Source organism: Oncorhynchus keta, chromosome 4, assembly GCF_023373465.1.
Source record: "Oncorhynchus keta strain PuntledgeMale-10-30-2019 chromosome 4, Oket_V2, whole genome shotgun sequence".
Classification (NCBI taxonomy): Eukaryota; Metazoa; Chordata; class Actinopteri; order Salmoniformes; family Salmonidae; genus Oncorhynchus; species Oncorhynchus keta.
Genome location: NC_068424.1, coordinates 86,962,651 through 86,984,216, shown reverse-complemented (window position 1 = coordinate 86,984,216; position 21,566 = coordinate 86,962,651). Strand labels below are relative to the sequence as shown.

The window sequence follows — 21,566 nt, the reverse complement described above, 5'->3', positions numbered from 1 at the left end:
GACAGAGACAACAGAAGTAGAGAGACAGAGACAACAGAAGTAGAGAGACAGAGACAACAGTAGTAGAGACAACAGAACGAGAGAGAGACAACAGAAGTAGAGAGACGGAGACAACAGAAGTAGAGAGACAGAGACAACAGAAGTAGAGAGACAGAGACAACAGAAGTAGAGAGACAGAGACAACAGAAGTAGAGAGACAGAGACAACAGAAGTAGAGAGACAACAGAAGTAGAGAGACAGAGACAACAGAAGTAGAGAGACAACAGAAGTAGAGAGACAGAGACAACAGAAGTAGAGAGACGGAAACAACAGAAATAGAGAGACAGAGACAACAGAAGTAGAGAGACAGAGACAACAGAAGTAGAGAGACAGAGACAACAGAAGTAGAGAGACAGAGACAACAGAAGTAGAGAGACAGAGACAACAGAAGTAGAGAGACAGAGACAACAGAAGTAGAGAGACAGAGACAACAGAAGTAGAGAGACAGAGACAACAGAAGTAGAGAGACAGACAACAGAAGTAGAGAGAGAGACAACAGAAGTAGAGAGACAGAGACAACAGAAGTAGAGAGACAGAGACAACAGAAGTAGAGAGACAGAGACAACAGAAGTAGAGAGACAGAGACAACAGAAGTAGAGAGACAGAGACAACAGAAGTAGAGAGACAGAGACAACAGAAGTAGAGAGACAGAGACAACAGAAGTAGAGAGACAGAGACAACAGAAGTAGAGAGACAGAGACAACAGAAGTAGAGAGACAGAGACAGAAGTAGAGACAGAGACAACAGAAGTAGAGAGACGGAAACAACAGAAGTAGAGAGACAGAGACAACAGAAATAGAGAGACAGAGACAACAGAGTAGAGAGACAACAGAAGTAGAGAGACAGAGACAACAGTAGTAGAGAGACAGAGACAACAGAAGTAGAGAGACAGACAACAGTAGTAGAGAGACAGACAACAGTAGTAGAGAGACAGACAACAGTAGTAGAGAGACAGAGACAACAGAAGTAGAGAGACAGAGACAACAGAAGTAGAGAGACAGAGACAACAGAAGTAGAGAGACAGAGACAACAGAAGTAGAGAGACAGAGACAACAGTAGTAGAGAGACAGAGACAACAGAAGTAGAGAGACAGAGACAACAGAAGTAGAGAGACAGAGACAACAGTAGTAGAGACAACAGAACGAGAGAGAGACAACAGAAGTAGAGAGACTGAGACAACAGAAGTAGAGAGACAGAAACAACAGAAGTAGAGAGACAACAGAAGTAGAGAGACAGAGACAACAGAAGTAGAGAGACAGAGACAACAGAAGTAGAGAGACAGAGACAACAGAAGTAGAGAGACAGAGACAACAGAAGTAGAGAGACGGAAACAACAGAAATAGAGAGACAGAGACAACAGAAATAGAGAGACAGAGACAACAGAAGTAGAGAGAAAGAAACAACAGAAGTAGAGAGACAGAGACAACAGAAGTAGAGAGACAGAGACAACAGAAGTAGAGAGACAGACAACAGTAGTAGAGAGACAGACAACAGTAGTAGAGAGACAGAGACAACAGTAGTAGAGAGACAGAGACAACAGTAGTAGAGAGACAGAGACAACAGTAGTAGAGAGACAGAGACAACAGAAGTAGAGAGACAGAGACAACAGAAGTAGAGAGACAGAGACAACAGAAGTAGAGAGACAGAGACAACAGAAGTAGAGAGACAGAGACAACAGAAGTAGAGAGACAGAGACAACAGAAGTAGAGAGACAGAGACAACAGAAGTAGAGAGACAGAGACAACAGAAGTAGAGAGACAGAGACAACAGAAGTAGAGAGACAGAGACAACAGAAGTAGAGAGACAACATAAGTAGAGAGACGGAAACAACAGAAATAGAGAGACAGAGACAACAGAAATAGAGAGACAGAGACAACAGAAATAGAGAGACAGAGACAACAGAAGTAGAGAGACAACAGAAGTAGAGAGACAACAGAAGTAGAGAGACAGAGACAACAGAAGTAGAGAGACAGACAACAGAAGTAGAGAGACAGACAACAGTAGTAGAGAGACAGACAACAGTAGTAGAGAGACAGACAACAGTAGTAGAGAGACAGACAACAGTAGTAGAGAGACAGAGACAACAGAAGTAGAGAGACAGAGACAACAGAAGTAGAGAGACAGAGACAACAGAAGTAGAGAGACAGAGACAGAAGTAGAGACAGAGACAACAGTAGTAGAGAGACAGAGACAACAGAAGTAGAGAGACAGAGACAACAGAAGTAGAGAGACAGAGACAGAAGTAGAGAGACAGAGACAGAAGTAGAGACAGAGACAACAGAAGTAGAGAGACAGAGACAACAGAAGTAGAGAGACAGAGACAACAGAAGTAGAGACAGACAACAGAAGTAGAGACAGAGACAACAGTAGTAGAGAGAGAGACAACCGTAGTAAGGAGACAGACAACAGAAGTAAGGAGACAGAGACAACAGAAGTAGAGAGACAACAGTAGTAAGGCGACAGAGACAACAGAAGTAAGGAGACATTGCTAGACATGGTCTTTCTCTTAAAACAATCGTTTACTGTGACATAATATTAATGGACTTCTGTTCCCCTAACATTGTCTCCATGGTGAACTGTTCCCCTAACATTGTCTCCATGGTGAACTGAAAACTTCCTGATATTGAGAAGGTGACGTCTAAGAACGTTTTGGCTGCACGTTGAGGTCTGATGGTCCCACAGGGTCTGTCTGCCTCCTCGGGGTCTGTCTGCCTCCTCAGGGTACAACACCCACTGCACCGTTTATAAAGTCCATAAAGTGATCCTACTCCTCTTCGTCCATCTCCACGGTAACAGAGGGATCCCTGTCACCACCTGGAAAATACAGATTCATTCAGGTACATTGTTTATTTCAACGTTCAACCACCCCACCCACACACACAACAATTTAAGATTTGACTGAGTTACAGTCCATATGAGGAAATCAGTTAATTTAAATAAATGTATCAGGCCCTAATCTATGGATTTCACATGGCTGGGAATACAGGTATGCATCGGTTAGTCACAGATACCTTTATAAAGTGAATACAGGTATGGGCGTGGCTCAGATACCTTTATAAAGAGAATACAGGTATGGGCGTGGCTCAGATACCTTTATAAAGAGAATACAGGTATGGGCGTGGCTCAGATACCTTTATAAAGAGAATACAGGTATGGGCGTGGCTCAGATACCTTTATAAAGAGAATACAGGTATGGGCGTGGCTCAGATACCTTTATAAAGAGAATACAGGTATGGGCGTGGCTCAGAAAACCAGTCAGTATCTGGTGTGACCACCTCATGCAACGCCACATCTCCTTCTCAGAGAGTTGATCAGCATCCCACTCCTCTTTAATGGCTGTGAGAAGTTGCTGGATATCGGCGGGAACTGGAACACGAGCATCCCAAACAGGGATCAACGGGTGACAGGGCTGGTAAGTACGTAGGCCATGAAACTGGGACATTTTCAGCTTCCAGAAATTGTGTACAGACCCTTGCGACATGGAGAAATGCTCACTAACAGGGTTGTAAAACAAATGTACAGAATTTTAGAGAAATAAGCTGGGTGTGTACGGAACATTATTTGATTTCAGCTCCTGAAACATGGGACCAACACTTCACATGTTGCCTTTATATTCCTGTTCAGTGTGGCTTCCCCTGACAGACAGTATTATATTCCTGTTCAGTGTGGCTTCCCCTGACAGACAGTAATATATTCCTGTTCAGTGTGGCTTCCCTGACAGACAGTAATATATTCCTGTTCAGTGTGGCTTCCCTGACAGACAGTAATATATTCCTGTTCAGTGTGGCTTCCCCTGACAGACAGTATTATATTCCTGTTCAGGCTTCCCTGACAGACAGTATTATATTCCTGTTCAGGCTTCCCCTGACAGACAGTAATATATTCCTGTTCAGGCCACCCCTGACAGACAGTATTATATTCCTGTTCAGGCTTCCCCTGACAGACAGTAATATATTCCTGTTCAGGCTTCCCCTGACAGACAGTATTATATTCCTGTTCAGGCTTCCCCTGACAGACAGTATTATATTCCTGTTCAGGCTTCCCCTGACAGACAGTAATATATTCCTGTTCAGGCTTCCCCTGACAGACAGTAATATATTCCTGTTCAGGCTTCCCCTGACAGACAGTATTATATTCCTGTTCAGGCTTCCCTGACAGACAGTAATATATTCCTGTTCAGGCTTCCCCTGACAGACAGTAATATATTCCTGTTCAGGCTTCCCCCTGACAGACAGTATTATATTCCTGTTCAGTGTGGCTTCCCCTGACAGACAGTAATATATTCCTGTTCAGTGTGGCTTCCCCTGACAGACAGTAATATATTCCTGTTCAGGCTTCCCCTGACAGACAGTAATATATTCCTGTTCAGGCTTCCCCTGACAGACAGTATTATATTCCTGTTCAGTGTGGCTTCCCCTGACAGACAGTATTATATTCCTGTTCAGTGTGGCTTCCCTGACAGACAGTAATATATTCCTGTTCAGGCTTCCCCTGACAGACAGTATTATATTCCTGTTCAGTGTGTCTTCCCTGACAGACAGTAATATATTCCTGTTCAGTGTGGCTTCCCTGACAGACAGTAATATATTCCTGTTCAGTGTGGCTTCCCCTGACAGACAGTATTATATTCCTGTTCAGTGTGTCTTCCCTGACAGACAGTAATATATTCCTGTTCAGTGTGGCTTCCCTGACAGACAGTAATATATTCCTGTTCAGGCTTCCCTGACAGACAGTATTATATTCCTGTTCAGGCTTCCCCTGACAGACAGTATTATATTCCTGTTCAGTGTGGCTTCCCTGACAGACAGTATTATATTCCTGTTCAGTGTGGCTTCCCTGACAGACAGTATTATATTCCTGTTCAGTGTGGCTTCCCTGACAGACAGTAATATATTCCTGTTCAGTGTGGCTTCCCCTGACAGACAGTATTATATTCCTGTTCAGTGTGTCTTCCCTGACAGACAGTAATATATTCCTGTTCAGTGTGGCTTCCCTGACAGACAGTAATATATTCCTGTTCAGTGTGGCTTCCCTGACAGACAGTATTATATTCCTGTTCAGTGTGGCTTCCCCTGACAGACAGTATTATATTCCTGTTCAGTGTGGCTTCCCCTGACAGACAGTAATATATCCTTCACAGATTGGGGGTTGACAATTTCATGTAGTACACAGAACATCAATATAAAATGCCCACCACATGCAACAATCTCAACAATTTTACTGTACAGTTCATACTCGGAAAGTAGTCAATTGAAAAACGCATTAGGCCCTAATCTATGGATTTGACATGACTGGGCAGGGGTGCAACCATGGGTGGGCCTGGGAGGACATAGGCTCACCTACTGGGGGGCCAGGCCAAGGCCCACCCACTGGGGAACCAGGCCCACCTACTGGGGAGCCAGGCCAAGGCCCACCCACTGGGGAGCCAGGCCCACCTACTGGGGAGCCAGGCCAAGGCCCACCCACTGGGGAGCCAGGCCCACCTACTGGGGAGCCAGGCCAAGGCCCACCCACTGGGGAGCCAGGCCCACCTACTGGGGAGCCAGGCCCACCTACTGGGGAGCCAGGCCAAGGCCCACCCACTGGGGAGCCAGGCCAAGGCCCACCCACTGGGGAGCCAGGCCAAGGCCCACCTACTGGGGAGCCAGGCCAACCTACTGGGGAGCCAGGCCAAGGCCCACCCACTGGGGAGCCAGGCCAAGGCCAACCCACTGGGGAGCCAGGCCAAGGCCAACCCACTGGGGAGCCAGGCCAACCCACTGGGGAGCCAGGCCAAGGCCCACCCACTGGGGAGCCAGGCCAAGGCCCACCCACTGGGGAGCAAGGCCCACCCACTGGGGAGCCAGGCCAAGGCCCACCCACTGGGGAGCCAGGCCCACCCACTGGTGAGCCAGGCCAAGGCCCACCCACTGGGGAGCCAGGCCCACCCACTGGGGAGCCAGGCCAACCCACTGGGGGGCCAGGCCAAGGCCCACCTACTGGGCCAACCCCACAAAAGGGCTTTATTACAGACAGAAATACTCCTCAGTTTCATCAGCTGTCCGGGTGTCTGGTGACCGAGCAGGTGAAGAAGCCGGATGTGGAGGTCCTGGGTTGGCGTGGTTACACGGGGTCTGTGGAGGTCCTGGGTTGGCGTGGTTACACGTGGTCTGTGGATGTGGAGGTCCTGGGTTGGCGTGGTTACACGGGGTCTGTGGATGTGGAGGTCCTGGGCTGGCGTGGTTACACGTGGTCTGTGGATGTGGAGGTCCTGGGTTGGCGTGGTTACACGGGGTCTGTGGATGTGGAGGTCCTGGGCTGGCGTGGTTACACGGGGTCTGCGTTTTTGAGACTGGTTGGACGTACTGTCAAAATCTCTAAAACAGTGTTGGAGCTTATGGTAAAGAAATTCATATTAAATTCTCTGGCAACAGCTCTGGTGGACATTCCTGCAGTCAGCATGCCAATCGCATGCTCCTTCAAGACTTCAGACATCTGTGTCATTGTGTTGTTCATGACAAAATTGCACATTTGAGTGGCCTTTTATTGTCCACAGCACAAGGTTGAACCACCATGCAACCTAGCAGTAAATTAGGGACACCACCACCACATCATATATTCTTCCCTGATAGATATTCATCTAAGAATCGGTCCTATTGGCCTCCTTACTTATGTTGTCGTCCTCTGACTCCTCTTCCTCATCCCATTTCTCCTCATTGGCTAATAGAGAGGTTGAGGATTCACTCAGGCTCTTCAGAGGGAAGTAGTGGCCATCTCCTTGGCTGGGCAAAATAGAAACACAGACAGGATGGGGTTAAATATCCATAGTCGGGGCCATCTCCTTGGCTGGGAAACAAATCGTATTGGTCCATATTTAACAGCTGTTATTGGTCCATATTTAACAGCTGTTATTGGTCCATATTTAACAGCTGTTATTGGTCCATACACATTTAACAGCTGTTATTGGTCCATATTTAACAGCTGTTATTGGTCCAAACACATTAAAACAAATCGTATTGGTCTATATTTAACAGCTGTTATTGGTCCAAACACATTAAAACAAATCGTATTGGTCCATATTTAACAGCTGTTATTGGTCCAAACACATTAAAACAAATCGTATTGGTCCATATTTAACAGCTGTTATTGGTCCATATTTAACAGCTGTTATTGGTCCATATTTAACAGCTGTTATTGGTCCATACACATTTAACAGCTGTTATTGGTCCATACACATTTAACAGCTGTTATTGGTCCATACACATTTAACAGCTGTTATTGGTCCATACACATTTAACAGCTGTTATTGGTCCATACACATTTAACAGCTGTTATTGGTCCATACACATATTTAACAGCTGTTATTGGTCCATATTTAACAGCTGTTATTGGTCCACAGTGTCTCCTGACCCCTCCTGTCAGTATTTATGCTGCAGTAGTTTGTGTCGGGGGGCTAGGGTCAGTTTGTTATATCTGGAGTACTTCTCCTGTCTTATCCAGTGTCCTGTGAATTTAAGTATGCTCTCTCTAATTCTCTTTCTTTCTCTCGGAGGACCTGAGCCCTAGGACCATGCATCAGGACTACCTGGCATGATGACTCCTTGCTGTCCCCAGTCCACCTGGCCGTGCTGCTGCTCCAGTTTCAACTGTTCTGCCTGCGGCTATGGAACCCTGGCCTGTTCACCGGACGCGCTTCCTGTCCCAGACCTGTCCCAGACCTGCGACCTAGAGATACTCTGAATGATCGGCTATGAAAAGCTAACTGACATTTACTCCTGAGGTGCTGACCTGTTGCACCCTCGACAACTACTGTGATTATTATTATTTGACCATGCTGGTCATTTATGAACATTTGAACATCTTGGCCATGTTCTGTTATAATCTCCACCCGGCACAGCCAGAAGAGGATTGGCCACCCCACATAGCCTGGTTCCTCTCTAGGTTTCTTCCTAGGTTTTGGCCTTTCTAGGGAGTTTTTCCTAGCCACCGTGCTTCTACACCTGCATTGTTTGCTGTTTGGGGGTTTTAGGCTGGGTTTCTGTACAGCACTTTGAGATATCAGCTAATGTACGAAGTGCTATATAAATACATGTGATTATTGGTCCGGTCACATAGAGTTGAAGTCAGAAGTTTACATACACTGAGGTTGGAGTCATTAAAACTGGTTTTTCAACCACTCCACACATTTCTTGTTAAACAAACTATAGTTTTGGCAAGTCGGTTAGGACATCTACTTTGTGCATGACACAAGTCATTTTTCCAACAATTGTTTACAGACAGATTATTTAACTTAATTCACTGTATCACAATTCCAGTGGGTCAGAAGTTTACATACACTAAGTTGACTGTGCCTTTAAAACAGCTTGGAAAATTTCAGAAAAATATGTCAATTAGCCTAGAAGCTTCTAAAGCCATGACATCATTTGAGTCAATTGGAGGTGTACCTGTGGATGTATTTCAAGGCCTACCTTCAAACTCAGTGCCTCTTTGCTTGACATCATGGGAAAATCAAAAGAAATCAGCCAAGACCTCAGAAATTGTAGACCTCCACAAGTCTGGTTCATCCTTGGGAGCAATTTCCAAACGCCTGAAGGCACCACGTACATCTGTACAAACAATAGTACGCAAGTATAAACACCATGGGACCACGCAGCCGTCATACCGCTCAGAAAGGAGACGCGTTCTCTCTCTATTAATGTACTGTGGTGTTAAAAGTGCAAATCAATCCCAGAACAACAGCAAAGGACCTTGTGAAGATGCTGGAGGAAACAGGTACAAAAGTATCTATATCCACAGTAAAACGAGTCCTATATCGACATAACCTGAAATGCCGTTCAACAGGGAAGAAGCCACTGCTCCAAAACTGCCATAAAAAAGCCTGACATCGTTTTGCAACTGAACATGGGGACAAAGATCATACTTTTTTGGAGAAATGTCCTCTGGTCTGATGAAACAAAAATAGAACTGTTTGGCCATAATGACCATCGTTATGTTTGGAGGGAAAAGGGGGAGGCTTGCAAGCCGAAGAACACCATCCCAACCGTGAAGCACGGGGGTGGCAGCATCATGTTGTGGGGGTGCTTTGCTGCAGGAGGGACTTGTGCACTTCACAAAATAGATGGCATCATTAGGGAGGAAAATATGTGGATATATTGAAGCTACATCTCAAGACATCAGTTAAAGCTTGGTCGCAAATTTGTCTTCTGAATGGACAATGACCCCAAGCATACTTCCAAATGGACAATGACCCCAAGCATACTTCCAAAGTTGTGGCAAAATGGCTTAAGGAGAACAAAGTCAAGGTATTGGAGTGGCCATCACGAACCCTGACCTCAATCCGATCTAAAGTTTGTTGGCAGAACTGAAAAGGCGTGCGAGAGCAAGGAGGCCTTCAAACCTGACTCAGTTACACCAGCTCTGTCAGGAGGAATGGCCACCCATCTTACTTTGGGAAGCTTGTGGAAGGCTACCCGAAACGTTTGACCCAAGTTAAACAATTTAAAGGCTATTCTACCAAATAATAATTGAGTGTATGTAAACTTCTGACCCACTGGGAATGTGTAATAAAAGCTGAAATTGATAATTCTCTCTATAATTATTCTGACATATCACATTCTTAAAATGAAGTGGTGGCCCTAACTGAACAAAGACAGGGAATCTTTACTAGGATTAAATGTCAGGAATTGTGAAAAACTGAGTTTAAATGTCTTTGGCTGAGGTGTATGTAAACTTCTGACTTCAACTGTATTTAACAGATGTTATTGGTCCATATTTAACAGATGTTATTGGTCCATATTTAACAGATGTTATTGGTCCATATTTAACAGATGTTATTGGTCCATATTTAACAGATGTTATTGGTCCATATTTAACAGATGTTATTGGTCCATATTTAACAGATGTTATTGGTCCATATTTAACAGATGTTATTGGTCCATATTTAACAGATGTTATTGGTCCATATTTAACAGATGTTATTGGTCCATATTTAACAGATGTTATTGGTCACATATTTAACAGATGTTATTGGTCCATATTTAACAGATGTTATTGGTCCATATTTAACAGATGTTATTGGTCCATATTTAACAGATGTTATTGGTCCATATTTAAACAGATGTTATTGGTCACATATTTAACAGATGTTATTGGTCACATACAGTGCCTTGCGAAAGTATTCGGCCCCCTTGAACTTTGCGACCTTTTGCCACATTTCAGGCTTCAAACAAAGATATAAAACTGTATTTTTTTGTGAAGAATCAACAACAAGTGGGACACAATCATGAAGTGGAACGACATTTATTGGATATTTCAAACTTTTTTAACAAATCAAAAACGAAAAAATTGGGCGTGCAAAATTATTCAGCCCCCTTAAGTTAATACTTCGTAGCGCCACCTTTTGCTGCGATTACAGCTGTAAGTCGCTTGGGGTATGTCTATCAGTTTTGCACATCGAGAGACTGAAATTTTTCCCATTCCTCCTTGCAAAACAGCTCGAGCTCAGTGAGGTTGGATGGAGAGCATTTGTGAACAGCAGTTTTCAGTTCTTTCCACAGATTCTCAATTGGATTCAGGTCTGGACTTTGACTTGGCCATTCTAACACCTGGATATGTTTATTTTTGAACCATTCCATGTTTTGGATCATTGTCTTGTTGGAAGACAAATCTCCGTCCCAGTCTCAGGTGGACTCCATCAGGTTCTTCCAGAATGGTCCTGTATTTGGCTCCATCCATCTTTCCATCAATTTTAACCATCTTCCCTGTCCCTGCTGAAGAAAAGCAGGCCCAAACCATGATGCTGCCACCACCATGTTTGACAGTGGGGATGGTGTGTTCAGGGTGATGAGCTGTGTTGCTTTTACGCCAAACATAACGTTTTGCATTGTTGCCAAAAAGTTCAATTTTGGTTTCATCTGACCAGAGCACCTTCTTCCACATGTTTGGTGTGTCTCCCAGGTGGCTTGTGGCAAACTTTAAACTCCACTTTTTATGGATATCTTTAAGAAATTGCTTTCTTCTTGCCACTCTTCTGGACGATAGCGGGGTGAACAGGCAGTGGCTCGGGGTGGTTGTTGTCCTTGATGATCTTTTTGGCCTTCCTGTGACATCGGGTGCTGAAGGTGTCCTGGAGGGCAGGTAGTTTTCCCAACGCATCACCGGGGGCAGACCGTACCACCCTCTGGAGAACCCTGCGGTTGCCAGGATGTAATTGTACATCTGTAAAAGTTTGTGAGGGTCTTAGGAGACAAGCCACATTTCTTCAACCTCCTGAGGTTGAAGAGGCGCTGTTGAGCCTTCATCACCACACTGTCTGTGTGGGTGGACCATTAGAGGTTGTTAGTGATGTGTTTGTCGAGGAACTTCAAGCTTTCCACCTTCTCCACTGCGGTTCTGTCGATGTGGATAGAGGCGTGCTCCCTCACCTCCTCCCTGTAGGCCGTTTCGTCGTTGTTGGTAATCAAGTCTACTACTGTTGTGTCATCTACAAACTTGATGATTGAGTTGGAGGCGTGCGTGGCCACGCAGTCATGGGTGAACAAGGAGTACAGGAGGGGGCAGAGCACATACCCTTGTGGAGGGTAGCTCTCCAGGAACAGGGTTGGAGTTAAAACCTACAGGAGGGTATTTCTCCAGGAACAGGGTTGGAGTATAAACCTCCAGGAGGGTCTCTCTCCAGGAACAGGGTTGGAGTGTAAACCTACAGGAGGGTCTCTCTCCAGGAACAGGGTTGGAGTGTAAACCTACAGGAGGGTCTCTCTCCAGGAACAGGGTTGGAGTGTAAAACCTACAGGAGGGTAGCTCTCCAGGAACAGGGTTGGAGTTAAAACCTCCAGGAGGGTCTCTCTCCAGGAACAGGGTTGGAGTGTAAACCTACAGGAGGGTCTCTCTCCAGGAACAGGGTTGGAGTGTAAACCTACAGGAGGGTCTCTCTCCAGGAACAGGGTTGGAGTATAAACCTTCAGGAGGGTATCTCTAAGAACAGGGTTGGAGTATAAACCTACAGGAGGGTATCTCTCCAGGAACAGGGTTGGAGTTAAAACCTACAGGAGGGTATCTCTCCAGGAACAGGGTTGGAGTGTAAACCTACAGGAGGGTATCTCTCCAGGAACAGGGTTGGAGTTTAAACCTACAGGAGGGTATCTCTCCAGGAACAGGGTTGGAGTTAAAACCTACAGGAGGGTATCTCTCCAGGAACAGGGTTGGAGTTAAAACCTACAGGAGGGTCTCTCTCCAGGAACAGGGTTGGAGTGTAAACCTACAGGAGGGTCTCTCTCCAGGAACAGGGTTGGAGTGTAAACCTACAGGAGGGTCTCTCTCCAGGAACAGGGTTGGAGTGTAAACCTACAGGAGGGTGTCTCTCCAGGAACAGGGTTGGAGTGTAAACCTCCAGGAGGGTTTCTCTCCAGGAACAGGGTTGGAGTGTAAACCTCCAGGAGGGTCTCTCTCCAGGAACAGGGTTGGAGTGTAAACCTCCAGGAGGATCTCTCTCCAGGAACAGGGTTGGAGTGTAAACCTTCAGGAGGGTATCTCTAAGAACAGGGTTGGAGTATAAACCTTCAGGAGGGTATCTCTAAGAACAGGGTTGGAGTATAAACCTTCAGGAGGGTCTCTCTCCAAGAACAGGGTTGGAGTATAAACCTTCAGGAGGGTATCTCTAAGAACAGGGTTGGAGTATAAACCTTCAGGAGGGTATCTCTAAAAACAGGGTTGGAGTATAAACCTTCAGGAGGGTCTCTCTAAAAACAGGGTTGGAGTATAAACCTTCAGGAGGGTCTCTCTAAGAACAGGGTTGGAGTGTATCTCTAAGAACAGGGTTGGAGTATAAACCTTCAGGAGGGTCTCTCTAAGAACAGGGTTGGAATATAAACCTTCAGGAGGGTCTCTCTAAGAACAGGGTTGGAGTATAAACCTTCAGGAGGGTATCTCTAAGAACAGGGTTGGAGTATAAACCTACAGGAGGGTCTCTCTAAGAACAGGGTTGGAGTATAAACCTTCAGGAGGGTCTCTCTAAGAACAGGGTTGGAGTATAAACCTTCAGGAGGGTCTCTCTAAGAACAGGGTTGGAGTGTAAACCTACAGGAGGGTATCTCTAAGAACAGGGTTGGAGTATAAACCTACAGGAGGGTATCTCTCCAGGAACAGGGTTGGAGTATAAACCTACAGGAGGGTATCTCTAAGAACAGGGTTGGAGTATAAACCTTCAGGAGGGTCTCTCTAAGAACAGGGTTGGAGTATAAACCTTCAGGAGGGTCTCTCTAAGAACAGGGTTGGAGTGTAAACCTACAGGAGGGTATCTCTAAGAACAGGGTTGGAGTATAAACCTTCAGGAGGGTCTCTCTCCAGGAACAGGGTTGGAGTATAAACCTTCAGGAGGGTATCTCTAAGAACAGGGTTGGAGTATAAACCTTCAGGAGGGTCTCTCTAGGAACAGGGTTGGAGTATAAACCTTCAGGAGGGTATCTCTAAGAACAGGGTTGGAGTATAAACCTACAGGAGGGTATCTCTCCAGGAACAGGGTTAGAGTATAAACCTTCAGGAGGGTATCTCTAAGAACAGGGTTGGAGTATAAACCTACAGGAGGGTCTCTCTAAGAACAGGGTTGGAGTATAAACCTTCAGGAGGGTCTCTCTAAGAACAGGGTTGGAGTATAAACCTTCAGGAGGGTATCTCTAAGAACAGAAAACAAAAAATCTATTAATCAAAAACAACATGAACTGGTGGTGGAGAAGTTGCAGTGAAAACAAAGAAAAAAAAATAACATTGTGTCGGGAGGAAACGGGGCGCGAACTAAACTGCCGCATATTTTTGGAGTATAAACCTACAGGAGGGTATCTCTCCAGGAACAGGGTTGGAGTATAAACCTTCAGGAGGGTATCTCTAAGAACAGGGTTGGAGTATAAACCTACAGGAGGGTATCTCTAAGAACAGGGTTAGAGTATAAACCTCCAGGAGGGTATCTCTAAGAACAGGGTTGGAGTATAAACCTCCAGGAGGGTATCTCTAAGAACAGGGTTGGAGTATAAACCTACAGGAGGGTATCTCTAAGAACAGGGTTGGAGTATAAACCTCCAGGAGGGTATCTCTAAGAACAGGGTTGGAGTATAAACCTCCAGGAGGGTATCTCTAAGAACAGGGTTGGAGTATAAACCTTCAGGAGGGTATCTCTAAGAACAGGGTTGGAGTATAAACCTTCAGGAGGGTCTCTCTAAGAACAGGGTTGGAGTATAAACCTTCAGGAGGGTATCTCTAAGAACAGGGTTGGAGTATAAACCTTCAGGAGGGTCTCTCTAAGAACAGGGTTGGAGCGTGTTTCACAATGTCGCCTCACTAAACCTACAGGAGGGTATCTCTCCAGGAACAGGGTTGGAGTATAAACCTTCAGGAGGGTCTCTCTAAGAACAGGGTTGGAGTATAAACCTCCAGGAGGGTCTCTCTCCAGGAACAGGGTTGGAGTGTAGGTCAGAGTTGAATTAGAGGATATTGGTCTAGAGGATAGGATGTAAGGGTTAAGGGTCTAGGGGTTAAAGGTGTAGAGGATACGATGTAAGGGTTAAGGCCTGGGGGTTAAGGCCTAGGGGTTAAAGGTCAGGTTAGATGAGGTAGAGGTTAGGGTTAATGGGATGAAGGTTAGGGTTAATGGGATGGAGGTTAGGGGCTAGAGGTTAGGGGCTAGAGGTTAGGGGCTAGAGGTTAGGGGGTAGAGGTTAGGGGCTAGAGGTTAGGGGCTAGAGGTTAGGGGCTAGAGGTTACGGGGGTAGAGGTTACGGGGGTAGAGGTTACGGGGGGGGTAGAGAGGTTACGGGGTAGAGGTTAGAAACTAGAAGTTAGAAACTAGAGTTAGACGCTAGAAACTAGAGGTTAGGGGGTAGAGGTTAGGGTTAGAGTCTCACCTGGTGCAGATAGGCAGGAACCAGAGTCTCTTATTGTCTCCAAACACCTGCTGCAGGTTCCTCCTGATCCCCACATTGAAACCATTACGGTCTGGTCCTGTCGTGAAGACTGGAGCAGAGAACGCCTCTGGATGAGAAGAGAGAGGGGGGGAAGAGAGGGAGGGGGAGTAGATGGGGGAAGGAGGGGGAGTCAGAGAAGGAGTAGAGGGAGGGGGAGTCAGGAGGGGGGAGGAGTAGAGGGAGGGGGAGTCAGAGGGAGGGGAGTCAGAGGGGAGGGGGAGTCAGAGGAGGAGTCAGAGAGGGAGGGGAGTCAGAGGAGGAGTAGAGGGAGGGGGAGTAGATGGGGGAAGGAGGGGGAGTCAGAGGAGGAGTAGAGGGAGGGGGGAGTCAGAGGAGGAGTAGAGGGAGGGGGGAGTCAGAGGAGGAGTAGAGGGAGGGGGGAGTCAGAGGAGGAGTAGAGGGAGGGGGGAGTCAGAGGAGGAGTAGAGGGAGGGGGGAGTCAGAGGAGGAGTAGAGGGAGGGGGAGTCAGAGGAGGAGTAGAGGGAGGGGGAGTCAGAGGAGGAGTAGAGGGAGGGGGGAGTCAGAGGAGGAAAGAGGAATAGGTTTCAGTGGCTGTTTCTCCATGAAATTGAAGACCTAAATTGCTAATGCAGCGGAGCAGCTCTTATTGCCTCAAAATGGCAGCTGTGTGTATTACCTAGTGTGGACCGGTTCTGGACGACCAGCCAGCAGTGGTAACCCAACAGGAACATGAGACTGACCAAGAACATCAAAGCCACAAACATCAGGAAGAGAACGTGGAACTTAGCGGGTCCATTTGGCAGGTCCCCCTGTAGGAGAACACACACAACACAGAGAACTACAACCGTGTCGGAGAACCTCTGCCGTTCCACAACAAACAATGTGCCTTGTGCTGAGTCAGCTTACATCAATATGTTACTATGGTTACACCAGCAGTAGGTCATGTGATCTGACTGTTGACACAGCTTATGTCAATATGTTACCATGGTTACACCAGCAGTAGGTCATGTGATCTGACTGTTGATACAGCTTATGTCAATATGTTACCATGGTTACACCAGCAGTAGGTCATGTGATCTGACTGTTGACACAGCTTATGTCAATATGTTACCATGGTTACACCAGCAGTAGGTCATGTGATCTGACTGTTGATACAGCTTATGTCAATATGTTACCATGGTTACACCAGCAGTAGGTCATGTGATCTGACTGTTGATACAGCTTATGTCAATATGTTACCATGGTTACACCAGCAGTAGGTCATGTGATCTGACTGTTGACACAGCTTATGTCAATATGTTACCATGGTTACACCAGCAGTAGGTCATGTGATCTGACTGTTGATACAGCTTATGTCAATATGTTACCATGGTTACACCAGCAGTAGGTCATGTGATCTGACTAGCTCTGGAATGCAGTGGTTAGGAGTGTCTGATAAATGACTAAGGGGAAATGGCGTCCTGTTCTCTGTGCTTCACTGTTGACCAGAGCTCTGTGGGCCCTGGACAGAGGTAGGTACTCTATAGGGGAGCTTTTGAGACGCAGACTAAGCTGGGATGTAAAACATCACCACTCACCACCCAGAAGTTGATGAAGAATCTGAAGACTGAGGCAGAGATGAACACACAGTAGACCATAGAGTAGGATAGGAAGAGGAGGAAGAACTTGTAGTTGGAGAACCCCACACAGTTATTCACCCTGGAGAGAGAGAGAGAGAGAGAGAGAGACAGTTATTCACCCTGGAGAGAGAGAGAGAGAGAGACAGTTATTCACCCTGGAGAGAGAGAGAGAGAGAGAGACAGTTATTCACCCTGGAGAGAGAGAGAGAGAGAGAGACAGTTATTCACCCTGGAGAGAGAGAGAGAGACAGTTATTCACCCTAGAGAGAGAGAGAGACAGTTATTCACCCTAGAGAGAGAGAGAGACAGTTATTCACCCTGGAGAGAGAGAGAGAGACAGTTATTCACCCTGAGAGAGAGAGAGAGAGACAGTTATTCACCCTGAGAGAGAGAGAGAGAGTTATTCAGAGAGAGAGAGAGAGAGAGAGAGAGAGAGAGAGACAGTTATTCACCCTGGAGAGGGAGAGAGAGACAGTTATTCACCCTGAGAGAGAGAGAGAGAGAGAGAGACAGTTATTCACCCTGGAGAGAGAGAGAGAGAGACAGTTATTCACCCTAGAGAAGAGAGAGAGACAGTTATTCACCCTGGAGAGAGAGAGAGAGACAGTTATTCACCCTGGAGAGAGAGAGAGAGACAGTTATTCACCCTGGAGAGAGAGAGAGAGAGACAGTTATTCACCCTAGAGAGAGAGAGAGACAGTTATTCACCCTGGAGAGAGAGAGAGAGAGAGAGACAGTTATTCACCCTGGAGAGAGACAGTTATTCACCCTGGAGAGAGACAGTTATTCACCCTGGAGAGAGACAGTTATTCACCCTGGAGAGAGAGAGAGAGAGAGAGAGACAGTTATTCACCCTGGAGAGAGAGAGAGAGAGACAGTTATTCACCCTGGAGAGAGACAGTTATTCACCCTGGAGAGAGAGAGAGAGAGAGAGAGAGAGAGAGAGAGACAGTTATTCACCCTGGAGAGAGAGAGAGAGAGAGAGACAGTTATTCACCCTGGAGAGAGAGAGAGTTATTCACCATGGAGAGAGAGAGAGAGAGAGAGACAGTTATACACCCTGGAGAGAGACAGTTATTCACCCTGGAGAGAGAGAGAGAGACAGTTATTCACCCTGGAGAGAGAGAGAGAGAGAGAGACAGTTATTCACCCTGGAGAGAGAGAGAGACAGTTATTCACCCTGGAGAGAGAGAGAGAGAGAGAGAGACAGTTATTCACCCAGAGAGAGAGAGTTATTCACCCTGGAGAGAGAGAGAGAGAGACAGTTATTCACCCTGGAGAGAGAGAGAGACAGTTATTCACCCTGGAGAGAGAGAGAGAGAGAGAGAGAGAGACAGTTATTCACCCTGGAGAGAGAGAGAGAGACAGTTATTCACCCTGGAGAGAGAGAGAGAGAGACAGTTATTCACCCTGGAGAGAGAGAGAGACAGTTATTCACCCTGGAGAGAGAGAGAGACAGTTATTCACCCTGGAGAGAGAGAGAGACAGTTATTCACCCTGGAGAGAGAGAGAGACAGTTATTCACCCTGGAGAGAGAGAGAGAGAGAGACAGTTATTCACCCTGGAGAGAGAGAGAGACAGTTATTCACCCTGGAGAGAGAGAGAGAGAGAGACAGTTATTCACCCTGGAGAGAGAGAGAGAGACAGTTATTCACCCTGGAGAGAGAGAGAGACAGTTATTCACCCTGGAGAGAGAGAGAGAGACAGTTATTCACCCTGGAGAGAGAGAGAGAGAGAGAGAGAGAGACAGTTATTCACCCTGGAGAGAGAGAGAGAGAGAGAGACAGTTATTCACCCTGGAGAGAGAGAGAGAGAGACAGTTATTCACCCTGGAGAGAGAGAGAGAGTTATTCACCACCCACAGACCATATTAATCACCCACATACCATATTAATCACCCACAGACCATATTAATCACCCACAGACCATATTAAACCACTCACCATGGACAGACCATATTAATCACCCACCACCCACAGACCATATTAATCACCCACCACAGACAGACCATATTAATTACCCACCACAGACAGACCATATTAATCACCCACCACAGACAGACCATATTAATCACCCACCACAGACAGACCATATTAATCACCCACCACAGACAGACCATATTAATCACCCACCCTGACAGACCATATTAATCACCCACCACAGACAGACCATATTAACCGCCCACCATATTAATCACCCACCACAGACAGACCATATTAATCACCCACCACCCACAGACCATATTAACCACCCACCACCACAGACCATATTATTCACCCACCCACCACAGACAGACCATATTAACCACCCACAGACCATATTAATCACCCACCACAGACAGACCATATTAATCACCCACCACAGACAGACCATATTAATCACCCACCACAGACAGACCATATTAATCACCCACCACAGACAGACCATATTAATCACCCACCACCCACAGACCATATTAATCACCCACCACCGACAGACCATATTAATCACCCACCACAGACAGACCATATTAATCACCCACCACCCACAGACCATATTAATCACCCACCAGACAGACCATATTAACCACCCACAGACCATATTAATCACCCACCACAGACAGACCATATTAATCACCCACCATGGACAGACCATATTAATCACCCACCACAGACAGACCATATTAATCACCCACCACAGACAGACCATATTAACCACCCACCATGGACAGACCATATTAACCACCCACAGACCATATTAATCACCCACCACAGACAGACCATATTAATCACCCACCACCCACAGACCATATTAACCACCCACCACAGACAGACCATATTAACCACCCACCATGGACAGACCATATTAACCACCCACAGACCATATTAATCACCCACCACAGACAGACCATATTAATCACCCACCACCCACAGACCATATTAACCACCCACCACAGACAGACCATATTAATCACCCACCATGGACAGACCATATTAATCACCCACAGACCATATTAATCACCCACCATATTAATCACCCACCACAGACAGACCATATTAACCACCCACCATGGACAGACCATATTAATCACCCACCACCCACAGACCATATTAATCACCCCACCAGACAGACCATATTAATCACCCACCACAGACAGACCATATTAATCACCCACCACCCACAGACCATATTAACCACCCACCATGGACAGACCATATTAATCACCCACCATGGACAGACCATATTAATCACCCACAGACCATATTAACCACCCACCATGGACAGACCATATTAATCACCCACCATGGACAGACCATATTAATCACCCACAGACCATATTAATCACCCACCATGGACAGACCATATTAATCACCCACCATGGACAGACCATATTAATCACCCACAGACCATATTAATCACCCACAGACCATATTAATCACCCACCATGGACAGACCATATTAATCACCCACAGACCATATTAATCACCCACAGACCATATTAATCACCCACAGACCATATTAAACCACCCACCATGGACAGACCATATTAATCACCCACAGACCATATTAATCACCCACCATGGACAGACCATATTAATCACCCACCAGACAGACCATATTAATCACCCACCATGGACAGACCATATTAATCACCCACCATGGAAAGACCATATTAATCACCCACAGACCATATTAATCACCCACCACGGACAGACCATATTAATCACCCACCATGGACAGACCATATTAATCACCCACAGACCATATTAATCACCCACCACGGACAGACCATATTAATCACCCACAGACCATATTAAACCACCCACCATGGACAGACCATATTAATCACCCACCATGGACAGACCATATTAATCACCCACCATGGACAGACCATATTAACCACCCACCATGGACAGACCATATTAATCACCCACAGACCATATTAATCACCCACCACGGACAGACCATATTAATCACCCACCACGGACAGACCATATCAATCACCCACCACAGACAGACCATATTAATCACCCACCATGGACAGACCATATTAATCACCCACCATGGACAGACCATATTAATCACCCACCACCCACAGACCATATTAACCACCCACCACGGACAGACCATATTAATCACCCACCACAGACAGACCATATTAATCACCCACCACAGACAGACCATATTAACCACCCACCATGGACAGACCATATTAACCACCCACAGACCATATTAACCACCTACCATATTAATCACCCACCACAGACAGACCATATTAATCACCCACCACCCACAGACCATATTAACCACCCACCATGGACAGACCATATTAATCACCCACCATGGACAGACCATATTAATCACCCACAGACCATATTAATCACCCACAGACCATATTAATCACCCACCATGGACAGACCATATTAATCACCCACCATGGACAGACCATATTAATCACCCACAGACCATATTAATCACCCACAGACCATATTAATCACCCACAGACCATATTAATCACCCACCATGGACAGACCATATTAATCACCCACAGACCATATTAATCACCCACAGACCATATTAAACCACCCACCATGGACAGACCATATTAATCACCCACAGACCATATGAATCACCCACCATGGACAGACCATATTAATCACCCACCAGACAGACCATATTAAACCACCCACCATGGACAGACCATATTAATCACCCACCATGGACAGACCATATTAACCACCCACCATGGACAGACCATATTAATCACCCACAGACCATATTAATCACCCACCACGGACAGACCATATTAATCACCCACCACGGACAGACCATATCAATCACCCACCACAGACAGACCATATTAATCACCCACCATGGACAGACCATATTAATCACCCACCATGGACAGACCATATTAATCACCCACCACCCACAGACCATATTAACCACCCACCACGGTCAGACCATATTAATCACCCACAGACCATATTAAACCACCCACCATGGACAGACCATATTAATCACCCACAGACCATA

General features: G+C 46.1%; 1 protein-coding gene and 1 long non-coding RNA gene across 17 annotated transcripts in view; one reads left to right on the top strand and one right to left on the bottom strand.

Moving 5' to 3' along the window:
- Positions 1–6,643: 6,643 nt before the first annotated feature.
- zdhhc15b (zinc finger DHHC-type palmitoyltransferase 15b) overlaps positions 6,644–21,566 on the bottom strand; it is a 20,747-nt gene continuing 5,824 nt past the window's right edge. Inside the window, exons 7-15 of one of the 16 annotated variants that reach the window (XM_052518082.1) lie at positions 18,111–18,140; positions 16,509–16,629; positions 15,608–15,740; positions 14,910–15,036; positions 13,341–13,399; positions 12,533–12,573; positions 12,447–12,489; positions 12,361–12,403; positions 10,302–11,673 (exon numbers count right to left, since the gene is read on the bottom strand). In XM_052518082.1, coding sequence (XP_052374042.1) covers positions 11,631–11,673; positions 12,361–12,403; positions 12,447–12,489; positions 12,533–12,573; positions 13,341–13,399; positions 14,910–15,036; positions 15,608–15,740; positions 16,509–16,629; positions 18,111–18,140 — 640 coding nt within the window. In that variant the 3' untranslated portion in view covers positions 10,302–11,630. Of the gene's footprint in view, positions 6,801–10,301; positions 11,760–11,803; positions 11,976–12,145; positions 12,574–12,637; positions 12,740–13,051; positions 13,134–13,258; positions 13,400–14,909; positions 15,037–15,607; positions 15,741–16,508; positions 16,630–18,110; positions 18,141–21,566 lie in introns of those variants that run through there. The other 15 variants (XM_052518076.1, XM_052518080.1, XM_052518081.1 and 12 more) reach the window with 15 other exon arrangements.
- On the top strand, positions 15,752–16,502 carry LOC127929780 (uncharacterized). The gene is made up of 3 exons (XR_008136164.1): positions 15,752–15,998; positions 16,063–16,190; positions 16,255–16,502. It is a non-coding gene; the product is annotated as an uncharacterized LOC127929780 (long non-coding RNA).